This window comes from Scyliorhinus torazame, chromosome 1 (genome assembly GCF_047496885.1).
Source record: "Scyliorhinus torazame isolate Kashiwa2021f chromosome 1, sScyTor2.1, whole genome shotgun sequence".
Classification (NCBI taxonomy): domain Eukaryota; kingdom Metazoa; phylum Chordata; class Chondrichthyes; order Carcharhiniformes; family Scyliorhinidae; genus Scyliorhinus; species Scyliorhinus torazame.
The window spans coordinates 6,372,900-6,399,819 of NC_092707.1; the positions used below are offsets into that span (position 1 = coordinate 6,372,900).

The 26,920-nt window shown below is 46.8% G+C and overlaps 1 protein-coding gene across 2 annotated transcripts in view; it reads left to right on the plus strand.

The window, feature by feature from the left end:
- piwil1 (piwi-like RNA-mediated gene silencing 1) overlaps window positions 1-26,920 on the plus strand; it is a 76,044-nt gene that overhangs the window by 13,308 nt on the left and 35,816 nt on the right. For both annotated transcript variants that reach the window (XM_072516735.1, XM_072516826.1), the window contains exons 5-12: window positions 5,277-5,491; window positions 10,162-10,283; window positions 11,118-11,198; window positions 14,699-14,896; window positions 15,165-15,276; window positions 15,418-15,541; window positions 17,696-17,813; window positions 18,509-18,623. In XM_072516735.1, coding sequence (XP_072372836.1) covers window positions 5,277-5,491; window positions 10,162-10,283; window positions 11,118-11,198; window positions 14,699-14,896; window positions 15,165-15,276; window positions 15,418-15,541; window positions 17,696-17,813; window positions 18,509-18,623 — 1,085 coding nt within the window. The remainder of the gene's footprint in view (window positions 1-5,276; window positions 5,492-10,161; window positions 10,284-11,117; window positions 11,199-14,698; window positions 14,897-15,164; window positions 15,277-15,417; window positions 15,542-17,695; window positions 17,814-18,508; window positions 18,624-26,920) is intronic.

Here is a 26,920-nt window from a genome sequence, read left to right on the forward strand (position 1 = left end):
GAGTTATTGATATCACATGGGCAAGTTTGTAGAGATAAATTGGGAAGTACTAAAATGGCTATACATGATGTAGATGTGGGAAATGCTGTTCCTATCAAACAACATCCATATAGACTTAATCCATTAAAATTGGCACAGGTTAACAAAGAGATTGAGAGTAGGCTTAAAAATGGCATAATTGAAAAATGAAATAAATCGCTTATTGTCACAAGTAGGCTTCAATGAAGTTACTGTGAAAAGCCCCTAGTCGCCACATTCCGGCACCTGTTCGGGGAGGCTGTTACGGGAATTGAACCGTGCTGCTGGCCTGTCTTGGTCTGCTTTTAAAGCCAGCGATTTAGCCATGTGCTAAACAGCCCCTATGAATTGAAGTGGGTTGTAACCAATGGAGCTCACCCATAGTGATGGTACCTAAACCAGACGGTACCCAATGGTTGTATGTGGACTATAGAATGCAGTTACAAGAATGGACTCTTATCCTATCCCATGTTTGGAGGATTGCATTGAGAAAGTGGGACAATCCGCTTTTATTTCCAAATTGGATTTACTTAAAGGTTATTGGCAGGTACCTTTATCCGAAAGGGCGAAGGAGATTTCAAATTTTGTGACTCCAGATGGTATATACCAATTCAAAGTTATGCCATTTGGCATGAAAAACGCCCCAGCCACATTTCAACGGTTAACTAACAAAGTTGTTTCAGGACTACCCAATTGTGCGGTATACATCGACGATCTGGTAGTTTTCAGCCAGACATGGAAAGAACATTTAAAACATCTTATGGAGTTATTCGATCGACTTCAGGAGGTGGGTTTGGTGATAAACCTAGCCAAAAGTGAATTTGGAAAAGCCCAAGTCATTTTCCTTGGCCAAACAATCGGACAGGGTCGATTGGTCCCATGGGATGTGAAAACGAAAGTTATTGGGGAGTTTCCGATACGCGCGACACGATGGGAAATAATGCGATTTCTTGGTATGAGTGGATTTTGCCGAATTTGTACCAAATTTTAACAGTGTGGTCGCTCCATTGACTGACTTACTCAAGAAGCGTAACAAATTCCAGTGGACAGCGGAGTGTCAACAGGCATTTGATGGCCTGAAGGCTGTGTTAACCACTGCTCCTGTGTTAGTCATCCCAAATTATACCACATTCAAAGTGGCTGTTGATGCGAGTGATGTGGGCGTAGGTGCAGTGCTTCTACAAGACGACAGCGAAGGACTAGAGCGGCCTGTTGGTTATTTTTCAAAGAAATTGAATTCTCACCAGAAAAAGTATTCGACGATTGAGAAGGAGACTTTTGAGTTTGGTGCTGGCTTTGCAACATTTTCACATTTATGTGACCAGCAATCCATCTGCCACCGTTATATATACTGATCATAATCCGTTGATGTTTTTGGAGCGATTCCGGAATAACAATACGAGGCTGTTTCACTGGAGTTTATTGTTACAGCCATTTCATGTGGCAGGACGGGGAAACGTGATAGCCGATGCTTTGTCACGAATGTGATGAACGGAAGGATTTCGGTTGGAGGAAGAAGAACGGGGGGGGGGAAGAAATGGACGTGTTGTTTTTTTTTGAACCGGTAAAGTGTTTTTACTGTGTGCATTTCTTAATTGATGGTGCAAAGGTGAAAAATGAAACCATCTTGAAGTTGATGGTTTATTTTTTATTCTTGGGGGGAGGTTTCATGTGAGAGTACCTTTAAGAAATGGATGTTTAAGCAATGTACCTTTAAGAAATGGTGCTGATCATATTATTGAAGTGATGTCAGAGGGTGGGGGAGCTGAGCTCACTTCTGCTTCATTGAGTTTCAGTTTGAGAGAGCAGCTGGGAGTGTCTGTGTTTTGCTGTGAGCTGCATGAAGAAACACAGCTGGTCTGTTGATTTCTGCAATCCAAAGACTAAATATATTGAATGTAACCGAATGTCTGTTTTGAAGGTTTGAAGTCTTTTTGGATGTTTAAAGGAACAGTTTGAAGGATTATTTAGTGTTGTCGTCTTTTGGGGTTATCTTTGAAGTAATGGGTGTTAAGATATTTAATGTTTTTTTTTAAAAGGTTAACTTGAGTTCATAGAATAAACATTGTTTTGTCTTAAAAACCATTTGTCCATTTCTGCTGTATCACACCTGGAGAGTACGCAGTGTGTTTCCCACACCACAATCTATTAAAAGTTGTGGGTCGGTTGAACTCCATGAAACACTTTGGGGTTCTGTAAACCTGGACCCATAACACTAGATCTTAGTTCTATAACTGTCCCCAACTCCCCACCATTAACTGATTAGGTCCTGCCCTGATTTGATCTACCAAAATGCATCACCTCACTTATCCAAATTAAATTCCATCTGCCATTCATCGGCCCAATTGGTCAAGATCCTGTTGCAATCTAATATAACCTTCTTCACTATTCATTATGCCACCAATCTTGGTGTCATCTGCAAACTTACTGACCATGCCTCCTGCATTCTTATAGAACATAGAACAGTACAGGCCCTTCAGCCCACGATATTGTGCCGACCATTCATCCTAATCTAAGATCAACCTAACCTACACCCCTTCAATTTACTGCTGTCCATCTGCCTGTCTAAGAGTCGCTTAAATGTTCCTAATGACTCTGACTCCACCACCTCTGCTGGCAGTGCATTCCACACACCCACCACTCTGGAAAGAACCTACCTCTGACATCTCCCCTATACCTTCCTCCAATCACCTTAAAATTATGTCCCCTCATGACAGCCATTTCCACCCTGGGGAAAAGTCTCTGGCTATCCACTCATCACCTTGTACACCTCTATCAAGTCACCTCTCTGTCTGCCTTCACTCCAGTGAGAAAAGCCCTAGGTCCCTCAACCTTTCTTCAAAAGACATGCCCTCCAGTCCAGGCAGCATCCTGGTAAATCTCCTCTGTACCCTCTCCAAAGCATCCACATCCTTCCTATAATGTGGCGACCAGAACGGGACACAATATTCCAAGTGTGGTCTAACTAGAGTTTTATAAAGCTGCAGCAAAACCTCGCGGCTCTTAAACTCAATCCCTTTGTTAATGAAAGCCAACACACCATACGCCTTCTTAACAACCCTATCAACCTGGGTGGCAACTTTGAGGGATCTATGTACATGGACCCCAAGATCTTGTTGTTCCTCCACACTTCCAGGAATCCTGCCTTTAACCCTGTATTCAGCATTCAAATTCAACCGTCCAAAATTAATCACTTCACATTTATCAAGGTTGAACTCCATCTGCCACTTCTCAGCCCAGCTCTGCATCCTGTCAATGTCCTGTTGTAACCTGCAAAAACCCTCAACACTACCTAATATTCCACCAACCTTTGTGTCATCGGCACACTTACTAATCCACCCTTTCACTTCCTCATCCAAGTCATTTATAAAAACCACAAAGAGCAGAGGTCCCAGAACGGATCCTTGCGGGATACCACTGGTCACCGACCTCCAGGCGGAATACTTTCCATCCCCTACCACTCGCTTACTTCTTTCGGCCAGCCAATTCTGTATCCAGACAGCCAAATTTCCCTGTATCCCATGCCCCCTAACTTTCTGAATGAGCCTACCATGGGGAACCTTATCAAATGCCTTACTGAAATCCATATACACCACATCCACTGCCCGACCTTCATCAATGTGTCTCGTCACATCCTCAAAGAATTCAATGAGGCTTGTGAGGCATGACCTGCCCCTCACAAAGCCATGCTGACTATCTTTAATCAAACTATGTTTTTCTAAATCCTATCTCTCAGAATCCTTTCCAATATTTTGCTCACCACAGACATAAGACTGACTGGCCTGTACACGTGGCAATAAATCAAATCAATTTGTGATCATGGCTGATCATCCAACTCTATAATCTTTTCTCCCCCCCCCCCCCCAACCCCATATCCTTTGATCCCTTTCGCCCCCAACAGGTATATCGAACTCCTTGAAAACATACAATGTTTTGGACTCAACTGCTTTCTGTGGTAGAGAATTCCACAGGCTCACTACTGGGTGAAGAAATTGTGATCCAAGGCGTCTACATTTGATGTTGCCTTTTTGTTTTTACGCTCTATACTTCTTGATACAAACCTAGAATTTGGGTGCCTTTTTATGACCTTTTATCTACTTTAGCTCCCACCTTTTTTAAAAAGCTCCACATATCTGCAAATCACAGTCCCGTTGCTGCATTTTGTTGTTTAACACCCTATTCCTAGATATATTGCTTATTTTTCTACACCGTCACCTATCATAGAATCCTGTATATCAGAATATTTTAATATCAACCTGTTTCTAAATTCAGATTCTTTAATTGTATATGGTGAAATCAGAAAGATCCCAATAAAGCCTTCTGCAACACTGCTTGCTGCATCCTGCCAAACTTCTGATTTTATTCTCCGTCCCTGGCCAAGTCTTGTCCATGCTGCATTTTCCTTCTAATTCCCATGTGCTGTACTCTTTGCATTAATCTCCTTGGAGGGGTAACATTTCCTATGAAATGAAAATCGCTTATTGTCACGAGTAGGCTTCAAGGAAGTTACTGTGAAAAGCCCCTAGTCGCCACATTCCGGCGCCTGTTCGGGGAGGCTGATATGGGAAGGCTGATCATGGCTGATCATCCAACTCTATAATCTTTTCTCACCCCCCCCCCCCCAATATCCTTTGATCCCTTTTGCCCCCAACAGGTATATCGAACTCTTTGAAAACATACAATGTTTTGGACTCAACTGCTTTCTGTGGTAGAGAATTCCGAACTATCTTCTGGTGTTCGGATGATTTTCCATTCCACTGAATTTTGGGGAAATAATTTTCAGTCTGTTATTTCCTAGTATTTCTCAGCATCCTCTAACTTTGATACCATCTCCGAATAATAATAACCTCTGCTGTTATTAGCTAAGTAACTGTGTGGGTTTCCTCTGGGAGCTCTTGTCTCCTCTCCCAATCCAAAGATGTTCAGGTTAGGTGGTGTTTCCGGGATAGGGTGGGGGTGAAGGCAGGGTGCTCGGTGCAGACCCGAGGGGCCAAATGGCCTCTTGCAATGTAGAGATTCTGTGGATTTTAAATGTGATTTGTACCCTTTCTATTGTAAAACAATTACCTGAGTGTTCTCCATATTCTCTTGAGCAATGTGTGGTTTAAACACTGAACTTTACATATGTCATAAATTAAAAGCAGGACCATATTTATATTGTACCTTTCATGATCTCTGGTTACCCCAAAGCAATTTTGACAATGAAAAGCTTCTGAAGTGTTGTAGTGCAGGAAATCATTAATCTTCTATATTTTCAGGGGTTTCCGGAAGTCAAATACGTCTGATAACAAACTATATTCGGCTAAACTCACGCCCTCAATGGGCTCTATATCAGTACCATGTGGATTATAGCCCTCAAATGGAATCCAGGCGTCTGCGTACTGTACTGTTGTTTATGCACGACAAAATCCTTGGCACAACACGTGTTTTTGATGGTTCCATCTTATTCCTGCCTATAAAGCTGGAAAAGAAAGTAAGTTCTAAATCCTGTATCACACTATTGGGATGTAATTATTTCTTCTTGAAGGAAGAAAAAGGAGTGTATTGATGTGATGGCTTGAAAAGAAAAAAAAAATTGCAATGAGCTTTTTCTTAGAATTCAGTTGTCTTGCGTTGGGTGTAGTAACAAGGACTCTGTTGATAACTCCATGTTTTGAGTGACTTTTGTGACGCTTTGTGCAGAGTGGGTAATTGAGCCCATTCTCCCCTGTGCTGACTCTTTAGAAGTCTATCCAATTAGCCCTGCTTACCGTGGCCCTGCAGATCTTTCCTTCCAAATATATATCAAACTCCCTTTTGAAGGTCACCATTGAATCCTCTTGGGTGTGTGCCGATAGACTTTGAAAGACCAGATAATGATGTTTGGCTCTGCGTTCTTTCCTGGACCCTTAGAGTTGGACTCATTTAAAGAGCTAAAAGTCTGAGCTGGGATGGGAAGGAATAGGCTACTGGAATATATTGCACTCTGTTCAAACCCTGTCAGCCCCCATTTGATTGACATCTGTAACAACCTTAACAAAAACCCCTTGTGCCTTTAACAACCACAGGATGTGCTGAAGGACTTTTGGTGAGACCACACCCTGTAGTACTGTGCTGTTTTGGACTCTACATTTAAGGAAGAATAAGCCATCCTTTGATCGAGGTTTCAGATGGGTTCTGAGATGACGCAGTCCAATGTGCGATCTGCAGAATCTGCCACATGTGGATATGCAGTGCTTGAAGGGTTCAGAGGCTTGTGCGCTTTCTTGTGCCTTGAATTCGCCTCCCAAATGTTCCTGACAAACTCTGACCATGTGTTTGATGCCTTACTGAACGAGCCTTCTCCGTTTCAGTCAGTTTTAAGCCAGGGGCTTCGAGTCAGCGGGGATGTTTGACCTTTTCATGGATGCTTTGAGGACATCCCTTGAGTGTTTATGCTGTCCTGGGAGTGTCTTGCTGTGACCATGTTCTGAGTAGTGCTGTTGATTCGGGAACCAGGGTTTGAAATGAAAATGAAAATCGCTTATTGTCACAAGTAGGCTTCAATGAAGTTACTGTGAAAAGCCCCTAGTCGCCACATTCCGGCGCCTGTTCGAGGAGGCTGTTACGGGAATTGAATCATGCTGCTGGCCTATCTTGGTCTGCTTTCAAAGCCAGCGATTTAGCCCAGTGCTAAACAGCCCCATGTTTCAGGCATACAAACAACATTGAGTGATGTTTTGATGCTGATGCTAGGCATGTTAGCTTGGGAGAGCACACTGGGGCTGCTTTATTTAGCAGCAGATTTGGAGGGTCCTGCGCAGGCACCACTGATGGTATATCTGTGCTTCCAGCTGTCTGCTGTAGGTTGTCTAAGTCTCTGAAGTATGTAGGAGCACGGGAATCACTGCTGCCCCATAAACCGTGACCTTAGTCTCGGGTTTGAGATCTGGTTCTCAAATACTCTTCTCCACATGACAGAAATGATGTTGATTTAGAGATAAATATTGGCCAAGCCAACCTGGATATCCCCCCCAAGCCCCGCTCTTCACAATAAAGATGTACAATCTTTTTCATTCTATCGGAAAGATCCATCTGATAGTGTGCCTGCGTTCACGAGTATCAGCTTTCCTTGTTTGATGCCCCAGTTCTGGAGTGAGACTTGAACCCACAACCGTCTGACTTGGGTGACAGTGTTACCAACTGAGCTACAGCATTGAGCATATATTGGTGAAAATCTTTGACAAGCAACGTATATGCAGTTTATGTTGTGACATTAAGATCTTGGTAGAGACCAGTAGCTTTATTTCTTAAAGTAGACAAAATTTGAAATCCCAGGAAATGAAACCATAAGGTTCCATGGTTTAAAACCAAAGAATTTGTGAGATAAAAGAGTCAACAAAGCAAATGCCAAATACTACCTATCCTGTACTCTTAACTTCCACCAGAATTAGCATCAGTTAATAGGCGAATGGTAGACGAACATAAACTATAAATTGCACTAATTAACACAGATATTAGCAATTGGCTCAGCAGCCCACTCAGATTTTGGTAATCTCACAGTCACTGAGCCCTTCAAAATTCTTGTCTTCCTCAAAAGGGTTTTCAGCTTCTAGGAACTTATCTGATCTCCAACGCACAACCGTCTTCAGTTCCCCAGGCATGGCCTTCACAAATGCCCCATGTCTCAGAGGTTTGCAGCATGAAAACAGACCCTTTGGCTCAACTTGTCCATACCGCCCAGTTTTTACCACTAAGCTAGTCCGTTGCCCACATTTGGCCCATATCCCTCTAAACCCATCTTTCCCATATAACTGTCTAACTGCTTTTTAAAAGACAAAATTGTGCCTGCTACTGCCTCTGGCAGCTCGTTCCAGACACTCAGCACCCTCTGTGTGAATGAATTGTCCCTCTGGACCCTTTTGTATGTGTCCCCTCTCACCTTAAACCTATCCCCTCTAGTTTTAGACTCCTCTACCTTTGGGAAAAGATGTTGACTATCTACCTTATCTATGCCCCTCATTATTTTGTAGATCACCCCTATGCTCCAGGAAAAAAAGTCCCAGTCTATCCAGCCTCTCAACTCAAACCATCAGTCCCGGTGTCATCCTAGTACATCTTTTCTGCACTCTTTCTAGTTTAATATCCTTTCTATAATAGGGTGACCAGAACTGTACACAGTATTCCAAGTGTGACCTTACCAATGTCTTGTACAACTTCAGCAAGCCGTCCAAACTCCTGTATTCAGCGTTTTGACCAATGAAACCAAGCATACCAAATGCCTTCTTCACCACCCTGTCCATCTGTGACTCCACTTTCAAGGAGCTATGAACCTGTACTCCTAGATCTCTTTGTTCTGTAACTCTCCCCAACTCCCTCCCATTAACTAACTTGGTGTCATCTGCAAACTTACTAACCATGCCTCCTAAATTCCCATCCAAATCATTAATATGAATAACAAATAACTGGACCCAGCACTGATCCCTGAGGCACACTGTTGGTCACAGGCCTCCAGTTTGAAAAACAACCCTCTACAATCACCGTTTGTCTTCTGTCGTCAAGCCAATTTTATATCCAACTGGCTACCTCGCCCTGGATCCTGTGAGATTTAACCTTATGCAACAACCTACCAGGCAGCATGGTGGTTAGCACAATTGCTTCACAGCTCCAGGATCCCAGGTTCGATTCCCGGCTTGGTTCACTCTCTGTGCGGAGTCTGTATATTCTCCCCGTGTGCGTGGGTTTCCTCCGGGTGCTCCGGTTTCTTCCCACAGTCCAAAGATGTGCAGGTTAGGTGGATTGGTCATGCTAAAATTGCCCTTGGTGTCCAAAATTGCCCTTAATGTTGGGTCGGGTTACTGGGTTATGGGGATAGGGTGGAGGTGTGCGATTGGGTAGGGTGCTCTTTCTAAGAGCCGGTGCAGACTTGATGGGCCGAATGGCCTCTTTCTGCACTGTAGATTCTATGATTCTATGCGGTACCTTGTCAAAGGCCTTGCTAAAGTCCATGTAGTCAACCTCTACTGCACTACCCTCATCTACCTTCTTGGTTACCCCTTCAAAAAACGCAATCAAATTTGTGAGACATGATTTTCCACTCAAAGCCATGGTGACTGTTCCTAATCAGTCCTTGCCTTTCTCGATGTCTGTAGATCCTTTGTCTCCGAATACCTTCTGACAACTTACCCATGCCAGACGTTAGGCTCTTCAAATTGGTCTGAGTGATGTAGATCCATCAATTTTATCTTCAAGTAACGAAGCTGCAGCATCCTATTCCCTTGCTTCGTCTCAGCTTCTGGATCGAGGCTTTTGTTGAGCCTTCAGCTTGTCTGTTCTGCTCCAGTGGACTGAAAACTAAGTTTTACTTCTGTTGTTGACTTTTCTGCCTCCCTTGTCAGTTTTGTGTTCAGTTTTTAGCTTTGAGGTAGGGCTGCCTCAAAAGCAAACTAAAAACGTAGATTCCTTCACTGTTGCAATCTAAATGAAAGATTCTTATTGAGTGTGAATTTGATCTGAAGTGGAATTGTCATAGTTGCGACAAAATATATTGAGAATTCACATCCATTGACTGTCAGAGAGGGCTAATGAATTTATACCCATTAATACTTTAAACAAACACCCCATGCCAGCCAATAAGTTCAAAGAAGCTTGGGATTTGTGACAGGCAACCTGTCTATCTGTGAACATGAGCAGGTAGAATTCCTGAGTGAAATTGCAGCAGTCTCTATAAAGCAAGGTTATTTCTCCAGCAAAAGGCAGTGAGCAGAGGATTGTTGATGCAAATTGTGTAAAATTGGTGACAGTCAGTTATAAATGTTCAGTTGTGGCTGGGAAGAGAAATGCCACTTTTTCCAGCTCATATTTCAGCACTTGAACTTGCTCACCAGAACTGCATTGACGCTGCCAAATACAGGTTGCATTCGAAAGCAGAGCTGGGGTGAAGTTTGGACTAAGAGATGAATTTGCCTGCTGCACTCAATTACAGTCCAGGCCTTCATTAGACAGGAGTAGGCCATTCAACACTTCAAACCTGCTGCACCATTCAACAAGGTCATGGCTGATCCCGTTATGGTCCCAAATGTTGTTGGAGGTGCTAATTTCCATCTAAAATGGGGGTGATTTCAGGTTTAAATACGTGAAATGTTTGAGTTTTAATAAGATTTGTGACCTTTCTTTAATTGTAAGGTCACTGAACTACTCAGCCAGACACGTGATGGTCAGAATGTGAAGGTAACAGTTACTTTGACCAATGAATTGCCTCCAACTTCTCCAACATGTCTTCAGTTTTACAACATTGTGTTCAAAAGGTGGGTGATTGAAAAAGGTGGGTGATTGGAAAAAGGTGTCTTTTGGCCTGGCAACTTGAAGGATTGTGGGGACTTATGTGGTTGGTCCCAGTGGTTGAAGTAGTGCAGGCATGCTGGGTAGGATAGCTTGCCTATTTTGCAAGTTCTAAGGTTCTCTGGGCTAATTAATATTTAATAACGACATTCCATTCGAAGTGAACTTCCTACTGGATTAAAATTTTGTTTTTTGGATGCACTACTGTTTTAAATTAGACAGGTACAGCTTGAAGAGTCAAGTACCTTGGGTATCTCCGTGTAGGGTTGAACGGAATGTCCTTGTGTGAAACATGCACTCATTTGTGCAAACAAAATTCCTATTTGCAAGAATTTCACACAAGGTTACTTGGGAGGACATGAAATGAAATGAAATACAATGAAAATGGCTTATTGTCACAAGTAGGCTTCAAATGAAGTTACTGTGACAAGCCCCTAGTCGCCACAGTCCGGCGCCTGTTTGGGGAGGCTGGTACGGGAATCGAACCGTGCTGCTGGCCTGCCTTAGTCTGCTTTCAGTGGTGTGAGTTCATGGCTTGTCCGACATCTGACTGATCAAAGAAGTTCAGATATCGGAGTTGATCCTGGTATGTTTAATTGTAATTCTGAGATTTAAATAATTCGAAGCTTGTCTGCTGTTGCTTCAATTTATTTTTTAAAAATAGAAATTTGCAGTTGGGCTAATTTATCTAGAATTCATTATCTCTGCCATGTTAAATAGATATGATTGTAATTGTGCCATTTCTAAAAAACACTTCCAATTCCTTTACAGAAATTCAGAAGTGTTTTTTTTTGTTGCAGACTTTTAAAGATGATGTCTTTGCAGCAAATTGGCCGAAACTACTACAACCCTCAGGATCCCATTATGATTCCACAGCACAGGTAGGTGACAACCAATTATAAATGCTAACACTTGATTTGATTGAGCTGGTGAATCTTCCTTTCATCGGGTGAGTCAAGATCAAGCATAGTCTTCAGTCAGGAATAGCAGGGTTAGAAGTCGGAAGACAATTGGACTAGGGTGCGCAGCCATAATTCAGTAATTCTGAAATACTGCCTATTTTGTCCTTTTTTGTTTCTGTTTGAGTCTGCATTAGCACGGTGGCTTGTCAAACTAATCATACCTTCACACAAGGGGCTACATTGGCAGCAAGGTAGAATTACCATCTGAAAAGTTACCTATTGATGTGGACATTGAAAATTATCAGTTGAGCATGTTGACCAGAACTGTATTCAGATGCAAGATTTTTAATATGCGTTCAAAATAGATTCCATCCAACTAAAAACAAACTAAGGGTGCAATACAAGACCAGGGATGTACTTCTGAGGCTGTATAAGGCTCTGGTCAGACCCCATTTAGAGTATTGTGAGCAGTTTTGGGCGCTGTATCTAAGGAAGGATGTGCTGGTCTTGGAAACGGTCCAAACGAGGTTCACAAGAATGATCCCTGGAATAAAGAACTTGTCGTGTGAGGAACGTTTGATGACTCTGGGTCTGTACTCGTTAGATGGATGAGAGGGGATCTTATTGAAACTTACAAGATACTGCGAGGCCTGGATAGAGTGGATGTGGAGAGGATGTTTCCACTTGTAGGAAAAACTAGAAGCAGAGGACACCATCTCAGACTAAAGGGACGATCCTTTAAAACTGAGATGAGGAGGAATTTCTTCAGCCAGAGGGTGGTGAATCTGTGGAACTCTTTGCCGCAGAAGGCTGTGGAGACCAAATCACCAAGTGTCTTTAAGACAGAGATAGATAGGTTCTTGATTAATAAGGGGATCAGGGGTTATGGGGAGAAGGCAGGAGAATGGGAATGAGAAAATATCAGCCATGATTGAATGGTGTAGCAGACTCGATGGGCCGAGTGGCCTAATTCTGCTCCTATGTCTTATGGTCTAATTAAATTAAATGGGAACAAAGTCCCATTGCGAGCGAGTTTAGTCGTTTGTTTCCTGGCTCGCAGCGCCAAGAAACACCAGACTATAAAACGCGACTCGTGTTTGATAAGGGGCCTTAATGGGGAAAGCACGGCCGAGGCTGCACATAACCCTGTTTTGTACACTGAAGAGCTCCGCTCGCCGGAACTCCTCCGTGTAGTGAGAGAACAGGTCGCTATTTTTAAATGTTGTCTCTATCTCGGAGGCCCCTGAAGCGACCCCCTCCCAACTCCCAAAGCACTACAGGAAGGCCCCTGGCCCCCTGCATCCCCCAACATCCATGCGGGGCACCCCAGCCCGATCGCACCTGTGCAAAAAATGCCAGCTTGGCACCTTAGCAGTGCCAAACTGGCAATGCCCCTGCTATCTGGCAGTCTGGGTGGCAGCAGCAAGGCCAGGACTCCACCCAGCTCAAAGGGCATGCACCTGGGGCCTCTGATCCCCTGGGAGACCCCCACAATTAGTGGTCTCCTGTTTGTGGAGACCAGTACTGAACGTCTCCCGCCATAGGTCTCCAAGGTGAGGGAGATTGATCCCTCGGGTAACTCGGAAATCTAAACGTTAAAGTGAGACTAGCGGTCTTGCTTGAATATACAGATTTGCTAAAAAGTGATCCCACCCACAATGGGTGGGATTCCCATCGCTACGCTTTGCGAGATTTTGTTAGACTCGCGAGGTGTTGCGAGCCGGGTAGATCCAGGCTATCTATGGCAGGGAGGTTGGGAGGACGAGGTGATGAGCTTTTTCGCTCTTGTTGGTTCTCTCACTCTCACCACTTGCTGCTGATGCAGTCTAGCAACTGAAGCTTTTAGGACTTGGCCTGTAATGGTACAACCTAGATGGACATTGCAAGTCTTCCACCCAGAGTACATTTCCTTTCCCATTTTTGCCTGATGCCATGAGACTTCATGGGATCTCGGGGATGCTCCCTCCTGACTGTGTGTGCCATTGTGCTGCCACCTCTGGTGGGTTTTTCCTGTTGGTGGGACAGGACATACCCAGGGATGGTGGTTTATGGGACATTGTCTGTAGGGTATGATCCCTTGAATGTGACTAGGTTGTTGCTTGACTAGTCTGTGGGAAGTGCTCGCAATTTTGGTCCAAGTCTGCAGGTGTTGGTAACATAAGAGCCAAGAGCAATAGGCCATCTGGCCCTTCGAGCCTGCTCCGCCATTCAATGAGATTACGGCTGATCTTTTGTGGACTCAGCTCCACTTTCCTGCCTGAAAATCATAACCCTTTATTCTCCAAAAAACTATCTATCTTTATCTTGAAAACATTTAATGAAGGAACCTCAACTGCTTCACTGGGCAGGGAATTCCATAGATACACAACCCTTTGGGTGAAGAAGTTCCTCCTAAACTCAGTCCTAAATCTACTTCCCCTTATTTTGAGGCTATGCCCCCTGCTTTCACCCGCCAGTGGAAACAACCTCCCTGCATCTATCCTATCTATTCCCTTCATAATTTTATATGTTTCTATAAGTTCCCCCGCGCATCCTTCTAAATTCCAACGAGTACAGTCCCAGTCTACTCAACCTCTCCTCTTAATCCAACCCCCTCAACTCTGGGATTAACCTAGTGAATCTCCTCTGCACACCCTCCAGCGCCAGCACATCCTTTCTTAGGTAAGGAGACCAAAACTGAACACACTACTCCAGGTGTGGCCTCACTAACACCTTATACAATTGCAGCATAACCTCCCTAGTCTTAAACTCCATCCCTCTAGCAATGAAGGACAAAATTCCCTTTGCCGCCTTAATCACCTGTTGCACCTGTAAACCAACTTTTTGTGACTCATGCACTAGGATACCCAAGTCCCACTGCACAGCGCATGTTCAAATATTTTATCATTTAAATAATCTTTTTTGCTGTTATTCCTACCAAAATGGATAACCTCACATTTGTCAACATTGTATACACTGATCCCTGAGGGACACCACTAGCTACTGATTGCCAATCAGAGAAACACCCATTAATCCCCAAGGAGGACTTGCAGGATCGACAGGGCTTGAGCTCACCGTTGTAGTTTCCAGTGCCTAGATTGATGCCAAGTGATCTGTCTGCTTTTCCTCCTTTATTGACTCTGTAGCCATTTGATCCAACTGAGTGGCTTGCTGGGCCATTTTAGATGGCATTTAGAGTCACATTGCTGTGCGTCTGGAGTTGCATAGGCCAGACCAAGTAAGCATGGTGGATTTCCTTCTCTAAAGGATATTCAGTGAACCAGATGAGTTTTTATGATGATAACAATGGCTTTGTGATCGCATTAAACCAGCTTTCAATTCCATATTTATGATTTGAAGCTACCATCTGCTGTGGTGGGATTTGAACCAATGTTTCCAGCACATTGGCCTGGACTTTTGGATTTACTGCTGTGTCATTACCACTGTGTCCCCACCTCCCACTAACATTCTGATATTTTCCCCCCCCCTCCCCATGGCAGGATCATGGTTTGGCCAGGTTACACCACTTCAATTCTGCAGTACGAGAACAGTGTCATGTTATGTGCAGATGTCAGTCACAAGATTCTGCGTAGTGAAACTGTACTTGACGTAATGTATCAGTTGTATGAGCAATTCGGCGAACATCGGTTTCAAGAGGCCTGCTCCAAAGAGCTAGTCGGAGTAATAGTTCTTACCAGGTAAGATGTGATGGAATGTGGGTTGCTTTATGGCTTCCATATGAAAAAAGGAAATGTCTAATGGTAGGCCTCTAATTCAAAAAGCAATTGTGTTGAAGAGCATGAGGAGGAGCTTACTCTAAATCTGGGTCTTGCAGTCCTATACCGTTAATGTTAGATGATGATTCTTCCTTCTGCTTAAATTAGAAATTCAGCTTTTTGCCATAACGTGCATTTTTAGAATGTAATCATCATTATAAACTCATTCATTCAACATGGTGATTTCTAGATACAACAACAAGACTTACCGAATCGATGACGTTGATTGGGTTCAGAATCCACGGAACACCTTTAAAAAGGCAGACGGATCTCAAATTAGCTACATTGATTACTACAAGAAGGTAATGTGCAGCTGTCATTGATCTTCAGTAAGAAGTTATAATATTTCTGCATTTCCTGTGTAATTTGCTAAATAATACATTGGCAAACTGGCTTTGGATAGTAAGATTTGTGCTATGCCTATTTTTTCTTTCCCTCCGCAGCAATATAGTACAGACATCACTGACTTGAACCAGCCAGTGCTCATTAGTCAGCCCAAACGGCAAGGACCTGGGGGTACTAGTATTGGACCCATCTGCCTCATTCCAGAGCTGTGTTATCTTACAGGTACGGTGCCTAATTTGAATAATTATCCAGTAAGGTGCCCAATTTGAATAATTGTCCAGTGCATAACTCATTGTAGGTATGACGTAGATTCCATGTCATTCGCTGCATCTTGTACATATAAAGGTACATACTAGTGGTATAGTGGTGCAGGATGTTGAAATATTTTGCTACTGTTAAGTGGTTGTTGAATCATGTCTTTTAAGATTGTCTGGGTGTGAAATAAAAGTCATCATAGTCCCCGAGGACTATGCTACTCTCCTTTTGAGAGCACTAACTGGTGGTGATTTAACCTGAGGGTCACTGCACCTCAGGCAAAATGAAATGAAAATCGCTTATGAAGTTACTGTGAAAAGCCCCTCGTCGCCACATTCCGGCACCTGTTCGGGGAGGGTGGTATGGGAATTGAATCATGCTGCTGGCCTGCCTTGGTCTGCTTTCAAAGCCAGCGATTTAGCCCTGTGCTAAACATGTTTGATAAGGCAGGGCCATCATGGATAACCTCAGGCAGTAAGGCAATTAAACTTGCGCTGTTAGCATTGTTCCACGTCACAAACTAGCTACCTAGCTAACTTAGCTAACCGACTCCCAGTGTACTGATCGATTGTTTACCTGTGACCTTCCTGCCTCGAGGTTTTTCATTCAGCATGCTACTGGGAGGACATTTTTGTAAAGTTCATTGCACATATAATTTGGCATTTGTTGGTTATTGTGGTTAAAGAATGTGAAATATATTGTACAGATTTCCAGCAGGATGGTGGTGGATTGAAGGAAGCTGCTCCAATGGGCTGCTGTTTGTTCAGTGAATCTTTGATCTGCACATGAGATGTATATTGGAATGAATAGGTGCTGTGCATTGATAGGTGCTTTCTCCAGCTCACAATAACCTTGTGGAGCACAGCATGTGACTGCAAGAGGCAAAGCTGTATGCGTGAGACGGTGCACGTTCTCCCCATGTGTGTGTGGGTTTACTCCGGGTGCTCTGGTTTCCTCCCACAGTCCAAAGATATACTGTTAGGTGGATTGGCCATGCTAAATTGCCCCTTAGTGTCCAAAGATGTGCAGGTTAGGAGGGGTTGTGGGGATAGGGAAAGGGGAGGTGGGCCTAGGCTGGGTTCTCTTTCTGAGGGTCAGCGCAGGCTAGATGAGCCTTCTGGACTGTAGGGATTCTATGATTCTCGCTGTTTGCTAAAGTAAAACAACAATAGAAGGTGCCGGCACAGAAGGAAGAATATGTTAATGCAGCTTTGTGACTTTCTGACCATGATGGGAGCAAACTTGCAGCATCAATGTTTCTTCAAACTCCGAAACATTGCGTTTAGAAGTTTAAATTTTCCAAGGAAGTGAAATCTTTTTTGTCCTTTTTGTCCAGTGTTCTATTCTTTAGCCAAGCTGAATTTTGCTTTTAACAGTGTCAGCTTCAACAGCTCAACGGTACAACCTGTCTCTAGAGTCACAAGGTTCCAGGTTTAAGTCCCACTCCCGGCTTGAGCACAAAAAGTCAATGGTGAAGCTGCAGAGCAGTCAGTGCAGTACTGAGGGGGTGTTAGAACAGAGAACATACAGTGCAGAAAGAGGCCATTCGGCCCATCGACTCTGCACCGACCCACTTAAAGCCCTCCCTTCCACCCTATCCCTGTAACCCAATAACCCTTCCCATCCTTTTTGGTCACTAAGGGCAATTTATCATGGTCAATCCTCCTAACCTGCATGTCTTTGGACTGTGGGAGGAAACCGGAGCACCCGGAGGAAACCCACGCAGACACGGGGAGAACGTGCAGATTCCGCACAGACAGTGACCCAGCGGGGAATCGAACCTGGGACCCTGGCGCTGTGAAGCCACAGTGGTATCCACTTGTGCTACCATGCTGCTGTACTGTTGGTGCCATCTTTCAGGTGAGGCATTAAACAGGGCCTCCTTCATCAGCCTGCTCAAGTGAATGTGAAAGATCCCTTTGAAGTGTTGAGTTTTCCTCCGTGTCTCATCCCTCAGCAGTATCACAAAAAACCTGCTCCTGTCACTTTCACATTGCTGTTTATTGGAATTTGCAAGGCACAAATTACATGATTCACTTCAAATAAGCACTAACATGGTTGTAAAATTCTTCGTGGCTGTGAAAGGCATTGTATAAATGCAAGTCTTCTGTTTATTTATAGGTATGACCGATAAGATACGATCTGATTTCAATGTTATGAGGGACCTATCTGTACACACAAGATTAGCACCAGAACAGAGAGAACAACGATTGTGGCGTTTCATAGACTACATCCAAAAGTATGTTCTTGAATTAAATGAAAGGTGGAAAAATTCTTGGTGTTCAGAAGTGTAAAAAGCAACATTTTGTAATGTAGTTTATTGTAACTTTAAGCCGATCCTTTCAGTAGACTCAATTTAAATTCTGTTCATTGCTTTTTAATTCTGCATTTTTTGCTTCTGTGTTGGTTTCTTAGGTTAGCAGATTGACTCTCACTTTGAACCTGAACATTTAGTTCGGTCCTTCCAACTTTTCCTTGGCCTCAGTTTGGCCCCAGCCAGCACTGGAACTGGAATCTGAGAGCCAGCTTCACTGAGAATTTAGAATGTCATTTACTTCTTGATCTTGGAGTGAGCCTGGATATTTACAATTCATCTAGTTTACAAAGGCCATTTGGTGAAACTGTGCACATTGCCGTCTGTACTCCACATGAACCCGCTTCCACTTTTCTTCATCTAACTGTCAGCATAATCGACTGATTCTTCCTTGTGTTAATCTAGTTTCCCTTTACATAGGACAGTTCCATCCCTCTTGTGCAAGCAGATTGATGACAGCACAATAATAGAATCACTTACCATCTGAACGCTGTCTTTACATGTTGTTTGAAGTTGGTTTAATATAATTTATTTTGTATTCTGCCAATGAAGAAAAGAAATAGATTTTAAACTTCTTATTAGGTTGCGATGAATTGTTAAACTTTTATTTTTAAAAACAGGGATGATAATGTACAGAAGGAACTCTCTGACTGGGGTCTTCAGTTTGATGCCAAATTACACTCGCTGTCTGGCCGAGTTGTGCCTTCAGAGAAGATCCACCAAGGTGGAAAAATGGTAAGTGCAAGTGTCTTAATTTGAACCATTTTGAAATTTCAACCAGATTGTGAATGGCTATAAACAGTATTCAAATCCACACGCAAGAAGGAATTTCTAAATTTCATCAGCCAAATCCAGAGGCAGGACCCTGCAGTGAAACAGGTGGGAAGCCCAGAGCAGGGTGGAGTGCAGGTGTGGAATGGGACATTAGAGCTTCCGGTGGCCAGGCCCCCTGGATGGTGAACCTGGAGGCAATTCAGATTGTCCAGTGTGCGGCGGCTGTGGCACACATGCAGCCTCCTGTGGCTGCCTGGGCACCATATCCTGAAATGAAAATCGCTTATTGTCACAAGTAGGCTTCAAATGAAGTGACTGTGAAAAGCCCCTAGTCGCCACATTCCGGCACCTGTTCGGGGAGGCTGCTATGGGAATTGAACCGTGCTGCTGGCCTGCCTTGGTCTGCTTTCAAAGCCAGCGATTTAGCCATGTGCAATCCTGCCCCTTACACAATATCAGCGAATCTGGCCCATGGTAAGGAGGATGATTACCGTCTCCGCAATCGCCTCTGGTGCTCAGCATCGTTCGACTTGCATGCTTCACTCATGCCAGCTTAATTGGTGTCTAGCTTCCTGACCTGCGTGCCCTAATGCCCCTCCTAGGTGGTCCCCAGGCGGTATATCAGAAATGGTGGCTTGCTACATATCCGGCCGTGCAGCCTAGATCCCCTTTGGTGGCAGTCCTCTGGAGCGACTGGGCCCGCAGTCTTCTGGGAGTCATAGTTTGTATAGTGCCACCCTGTTCTGCCTGCTGCCCACCAGATACGCCAGGGACAGGTGGGAGGGATTCGGAAGCATTGCGGTGTTTCCAGTACCTTCCTTGCGGGAGTCACTGGCACAGGCCCCATCACGTCCTCCTCCCTCTGGGTGAGCGATGGTCCCCGGGCTACTCCTTGGTATGGGGATGTGGCCGGGGTGAGCGGTGGGGGCTCCCCCATCACCTGGCACTGCCAATGGAGGCTCACTCTCTTAACCAGGGTCTGTGCTCGTGACCAATGAGCACAGTGACTGGACCATGTCCCTCTGGGACTGTGCCACATAACTCAGTGACCGTGTCAGGTCCCTCTGACTGGCTCATGTCAGCCAGCTCCCAGCTCCAGCCAATGCCCTCGACGCCCACAACCATGTCCTGTTGTGACTGGGCCAAGCTCTGGAGTGCTGCTGTAAAGTCCATGTGGCCCTGGTACATGGCTGCCTGTGACATGACCACCCTTTCCTGGGCCTCGGACACCGGCCACAGAGTGCTCCAGACCTTGGAGATCTTGACCCATGGCCGATACCGTTACACCCAAGGTCTCCACTGCTGTGCCGCTCATGCGGTGTCGTCCTGGGTGGCACTAATGATTGGCCCCTCTACTGCCCCTGCAGGCGGTTGGACTCCTCCAACTGCACCTGCAGGTGTTGGATGGTTGTTGACACCCCTTCTGGTAGTCCCTGGCTCTGCGCCTGCACCTCCAAAATTGATGGGACTGCCCCTTCCAAAAGCCCAAAACGCATCTGGATAGGAGCTAGTCCCTGGGGCTGGGCCGCCCTCGACTGTCTGCCCCCTCTGGGTTTCCTACCTCCACCTGATGTACCGTAGCGTGTGTGTGGTTTGCACCAGATAGTGCCTTAGGGGCCTCGTCGCCGAAGTGCCCAACCGAGGTGAGTGGCTGTGGCATGGTGGAGGGTGCCGGTGACAGCAGTGATGAGAAGTCCGTGTTGTCCTCGAACATGTGCTCTGGGGTTGCAGCGGGGGCGAGGGACCCCGGACGGTCCCGCCTCATCACCATGTGAGCCGCCAGGTTGCAGCTGGGGGCGATGGACCTGTCTCGTCACCAAGTGATCCTGCAAGACAAAAGATCAGATGCATGGTTACACCCCGGGGGGGGGGGGTGCCGGTGATACATGTGCCATAGGGACATCACAATTTATTGGGAACTGTTTGGATCTCCAATGCTGACCTCTGCGACTGCCCGCTCTCCAACCAGCTCGTATTCCTCGGCTTTGATGAGGGGCCACACATCCGGTGGGCCTCCTCCAGTCTTTTCTCTCTCCCTGCGGTTGTGGACAGCTTTCTGGGGGGGCAGGAAATGCACAGTGTGAGAGGCTCGGACGTGGATAGCACAGAGGGTCCACAGCTTGTGGCCTCTATGTGCGGAGAACCTGACCATAGCAGTTGGATTGGGTGTTGGCACGTGGGTGAGGTGCATGTAGACTGCCGGCGGGTAGGGTTCGATCACCCTCGAGGGGGTGTGCGGGTTTGGTGCCAAGGTTCAGGTGGTGGTGACTCACCCTGGCTGGCCTGGGGAGTTGCCCATCCTCACCCAGTCCTATCTACCAGCATAGGCAACACAAGTGGATAGCACTGTGGCTTCACAGCGCCAGGGTCCCAGGTTCGATTTCCCCACTGGGTCACTGTCTGTGTGGAGTCTGCACGTTCTCCCAGTGTCTGCGTGGGTTTCGTCCGGGTGCTCCGGTTTCCTCCCACTGTCCCAAAGACGTGCAGGTTTTTTAATTTGATTTATTATTGTCACATGTATTAGTATACAGTGAAAAGTATTGTTTCTTGCATGCTGTACAAACAATGCATATCGTACATAGGGAAGGAAGGAGAGACTGCAGAATATAATGTTACAGTTCTATAGCAAGGTGTAGAGAAAAGATCAACTTAATACGAGGTAGGTCCATTCAAAAGTCTGATGGCAGTAGGGAAGAAGCTGTTCTCGAGTCGGTTGGTACGTGACCTCAAACTTTGGCATCCTTTTTCTGACGGGAGAAGGTGAAAGAGTATGTCCGGGGTGCATGGGTCCTTAATTATGCTGGCTTCCTTTCCGAGGCAGCAGGAATTGTAGACCGAGTCGATGGATGGGAGGCTGGTTTGCGTGATGGATTGGGCTACATTTGTGACCTTTTGTAATTTCCTGCGGTCTTGGGCAGAGCAGGATCCATACCAAACTATGATACAACCAGAAAGAATGCTTTCTATGGTGCATCTGTAGAAGTTGGTGAGTGTCATAGGTGACTTGTCAAATTTCCTTAACCTTCTGATAAAGTAGAGTCATTGGTGGGCTTTCTTAACTATAATGTCGGCATGGGGGGGGGGACCAGGACAGATTGTTGGTGATCTGGACACCTAAAAACTTGAAGCTCTCGACCCTTTCTACTTTGTTCCCATTGATGTAGACAGGGGCATGTTCTCCACTACGCTTCCTGAAGTAGATGACAATCTCCTTTGTTTTGTTGACATTGAGGGAGAGATTATTGTCATCGCACCAGTTCACCAGATTCTCTATCTCATTCCTGTGCTCTGTCTCGTCATTGTTTGAAATCCGACCCACTACTGTGGTGTCATCAGCAAATTTGAAAATCGAGTTGGAGGGGAATTTGGCCACACATTCATAGGTGTACAAAGGGTACAGTAGGGGGCTGAGGACACAGCCTCGTGGGGCACGGGTGTTGAGGATGATCGTGGAGGAGGTGTTGTTGCCTATCCTTCAGATTGTGGCCTGTGGGTGAGAAAGTTCAGGATCCAGTCGCAGAGGGAGGAGCCGAGGTCAAGGCCACGGAGTTTGGAGATGAGTTTTGTAGGAATGATGGTGTTGAAGGCTGAGCTGTAGACGATAAATAGGAGTCTGACATAGGTGTCTTTGTTATCTAGGTGTTCCAGGGTAGAGTGCAGGGCCATGGAGATGGTGTCTGCTGTGGACCTGTTGCAGCGGTAGGCGAACTGTAGTGGATCAAGGCAATCCGGGAGGCTGGAGTTGATTCGTGCCATGACTAACATTTCGAAGCACTTCATGATGATGGATGTCAGAGCCACTGGGTGATAGTCATTAAGGCACGCTGCTTGGCTTTTCTTTGGTACAGGGATGATGGTCGTCTTCTTGAAGCAGATAGGAACCTCAGATTGTTGTAAAGAGAGGTTGAAGATGTCTGCGAATACCCCCGCCAGCTGCTCTGCGCAAAACCCGAGTGCTCGTCCGGGTACCCCATCCGGGCCAGTGGCTTTCCATGGGTTGACCTACGAGAAGGCTGCTCTGACGTCTGCAGTGATCTCAGATATAAGTTCATCCGAGGCTTCTGGGGTGGAGGGCTTGCTCTCGCTGACCTGTTGCTCAAAGTGTACAAAGAATGCGTTGAGCTCATCAGGGAGGGGTGCATTGGTTTTACATGCCTTCATCTTGTAGCCCGTTATATCTTGCAGACCTTGCCATAGTCGGCGGGGGTCCGTGGGGCTAGCCTGGGACTCTAGCTTGGTCCGGTTTGCTGGTTTAGCACACTAGGCTAAATCGCTGGCTTTTAAAGCAGGCCAGCAGCACGGTTCAATTCCCGTACCAGCCTCCCCGAACAGGCGCCGGAATGTGGCGACTAGGGGCTTTTCACCGTAACTTCATTGAAGCCTACTCGTGACAATAAGCGATTTTCATTTTTCATTCATTTTCATTTCATTTTATTTCATTTCATTGGCCATGATAAATTGACCTTAGTGACCAAAAAGGTTAGGAGGGGTTATTGGGTTACGGGGATAGGGTGGAAGTGAGGGCTTAAGTGGGCCGGTGCAGACTCGATGGGCCGAATGGCCTCCTTCTGCACTCTTATGTTCTGTGATGTACCAGTCCGCATGGGGGGTAATGGGTGTGGGGCGGGGGGTGGTGCGAAAGGCACGGTGGTGGTGACTCGCCCTGAGGAGGCTGTCTAGTTTCTTCCTGCACAGCTCTTCGGCCCTGGCAGTGGGCCCATGATGCTCATGGCATCTGCCACCTGCACCCAGGCCTGGATGGCATCTGTGGGTGGCAGCCACGTTCCCACACCAGGAAACAGGCTGCCCCGCCTCTCCTCCACGGCATCCAGCATGTCTCCGACATTGCATCAACCAACCTTAGTACTGCTCTTTGGCGTGGCATCATCTTGGCTGGAATGAGTGTGTGGGGAGTGGAGTGCTTGTCATGGTCTTGAGTGCCAATCCTGACCCTGGTGAATCATGCCGGCATGTATTGGAATCTCACTAATTCCATGTGGCACCGGTGCTGACCCATTGCGTATCCTGAATGGCTTCGCCATCAGGACATCGAACACTCGATTTAGTCCAAGCGTCAACACTTAGTCTCTGAAACGGAGAATCCCGTCAAGATCTTTAGAGTAGGTACGTATTGAGGCACGATCAATTTGGCTGGAGACTAAGTTGAATTCAAACTGAGGCTTTATTAGTATCTGAAGTGTGGCCTCCTACAGCAGCTGACGAAATGGCTGCGAGTTGAAGGCCACGCATATTTAGAACCCGGCTCCTGGGTGGAGCTAGCATGCAGGGGCCCAGGTGAACCTGGTGTGCAGGTTCTACCGTACAACCCTTAATATAGGAACACAGTGGTTTACCACATTCCCTCCCTATTAAAATTGAGTCCGGCGGGGGTGGTGGATAACTATATACAATTCGCAATCTTTAATATTTACAGAACAGTGAAAAAAAATGTGTCTGGTCATCCGGTGGGCCGGTCAGAGGTTCAGCCGGTCCGGCGCCTTGATCGTCCTCTGGGACCGACAAAGTGGAGCCGGCGATGTTGGTGCTGTCGTGGTTGAAGTTGACTCCAGGAGCGTGCCAAAATCCTCTTCATCAACGGGGGTGGGCAGGGGGAGGACGGACAGTCCTAGGAGGGGTGATGGGGGCAGCGGTGGGGGCGGAACCTGATGGTGCCAGGTCCCTGAGAGAGACGGTATCCTGGCGGCCGTCGGGGAACACCACGTAGGCGTACTGTGGGTTTGCGTGGAGCATGTGCACCCTTTCCACCAACGGGTCCGCCTTGTGGAGCCACACATGTTTACGGAGAAGCACGGTTCCCGGAGCTGTGAGCCAAGTTGAGAGTGATACCCCGGATGTGGACTTCCTGGGGAAGGCAAAAAGACGTTCATGTGGTGTACTGTTAGTAACAGTGCAAAGTAATGAGCGAATGGAATGTAGTGCATCAGGGAGGACCTCTTGCCAGCGGGAGGCCGGGAGATTTCTGGACCGTAGGGCCAGCTGGACGGCCCTCCATACCGTCCCATTCTCCCTTTCTACCTGTCCGTTGCCCCGGGGATTGTAGCTCGTCGTTCTGCTGGAGGCGATACCCCTGCTGAGCAGGAACTGGCATAGCTCATCACTCATGAATGAGGAACCCCTGTCACTGTGGATGTAGGCGGGGAAGCCGAACAAAGTGAAGATCGAGTTAAGGGCTTTAATGACGGTGGCAGACGTCATGTCGGGGCATGGGATGGCGAAGGGAAAACGGGAGTATTCATCGATCACACTGAGGGAATAAGTGTGTCGGTCGGAGGAGGGGAGGGGCCTTTGAAATCCACGCTGAGACGTTCAAAGGGGCGGGAGGCCTTCACCAGGTGCGCGTGGTCCGGCCGGTAGAAGTGCGGTTTGCACTCCGCACAGGCCTGGCAGTCCTTGGTGATCGTCCTTACTTCCTCGACGGAGTAGGGAAAATTTTGTGCCTTAATGAAATGGTACAACCAAGTGACCCCTGGGTGACAAAGGCTGTCGTGCAGCGTCCGGAGTCGGTCTACCTGTGCGCTGGCACATGTACCTCGGGATAGGGCGTCTGGGGGTTTGTTGAGTTTGCCAGGGCGATACTTAATCTCGTAGTTATAGGTGGAGAGCTCGATTCTCTACTGCAAGATTTTGTCATTTTTGATCTTGCCCCACTGCATGTTTTTGAACATGAAGGCTACCGACCGTTGATCAGTGAGGAGAGTAAATCTCCTGCCGGCCAGGTAATGCCTCCAATGTCGCACAGCCTCAACGATAGCCTGGGCCTCCTTTTCGACGGATGAGTGCCGAATTTCGGAGGTATGGAGGGTGCGGGAAAAGAATGCCACGGGCCTGCCTGCCTGGTTAAGGGTGGTGGCAAGGGCGACGTCCGATGCGTCGTTTTCTACTTGGAAAGGAAGTGTTTCGCCCACAGCATGCATTCCAGCTTTGGCAATATCAGCTCTGATCCGGACGAAGGCCTGTTGGGCATCGGCCGTCAGGGGGAAATTAGTAGACTATGAGTGGGCGGGCCTTGTCCGCATAGTTTGGGACCCACTGAGCGTAATACGAGAAGAACCCCAGGCAGCGTTTGAGGGCCTTGGGGCAGTGGGGGAGGGGAAGCTCCATGAGGGGGCACATGCGGTCAGGATCGGGCCCCAGAACTCTGTTCCGGACCACGCAGCCAAGGATGGCTAAGCGGTTTGTACGGAACACACACTTCTTGTTATACGTGAGGTTGAGGAGAGTGGCGGTGCGGAGAAGTTTGGCATCGTGGTCCTGCTGATCATGGCCGCAGATGGTCACATTGTCTAGGTATTGAAACGTGGCCCGCAAGCCGTACCGGTCGACCATTCGGTCCATCTCACTTTGGAAGACCGAAACCCCATTGGTGATGCCGAAGGGGACCCTAAAGAAATGATATATCCGGCCGTCTGCCTCGAAGCCAGTGTATGGCCGGTCCGATTTGCGTATGGGGAGCAGGTGGTAAGCGGATTTCAGGTCCACCGTTGAGAAGACCCGGTACTGTGCAATCTGGTTAACCATGTCAGATATGTGTGGGAGGGGGTACGCATCGAGCTGCGTGTACCTGTTGATGGTCTGGCTGTAGTCCACGACCATTCGATTTTTCTCCCCAGACTTAACTACTACTACTTGAGCTCTCCAGGGGCTGTTGCTGGCCTCGATGACTCCCTCCTGAAGCAACCGCTGGACCTCGGACCTGATGAAGGCCTTATCCTGGGTGCTGTACCGTCTGCTCCTGGTGGCGACGGGTTTGAAATCTGGAGTTAAGATTGGCAAAGGGGGAAGGAGAATCGACCTTTAGGGTCGCGAGGCCGCACACTGAGGGGGGGGGGTAAGGGTCCGCCGAATTTAAGGGTCAGGCTCTAGAGGTTGCACTGAAAATCCAGGCCAAGGATAAGTGCAGCACAGAGGTTAGGGAGGACGTAAAGGCGAAAGTCGTGGAACTCTACGCCTTGCACTGTGAGCGTGACCGTGCAGTACTCCCGGATCGCTACGCGATGGGATCCGGAGGCCAGGGAGATACTTTGATTGGTAGGGTGTACCTTAAGGGAGCAGCGCCTTACCGTATTTGGATGTACAAAGCTCTCGGTGCTCCCGGAGTCCAGGAGGTCACGTGGCCGTTGACTTTCACGCTGGTGGATGCGTTGGTCAGTGTGTGGGGTCTGGACTTGTCGATTACCATGGATGCGAGTCGTGGTTGATAGTCGGGTAGTAAGGCGGCCTCTGCGTTGGGGTCCTGA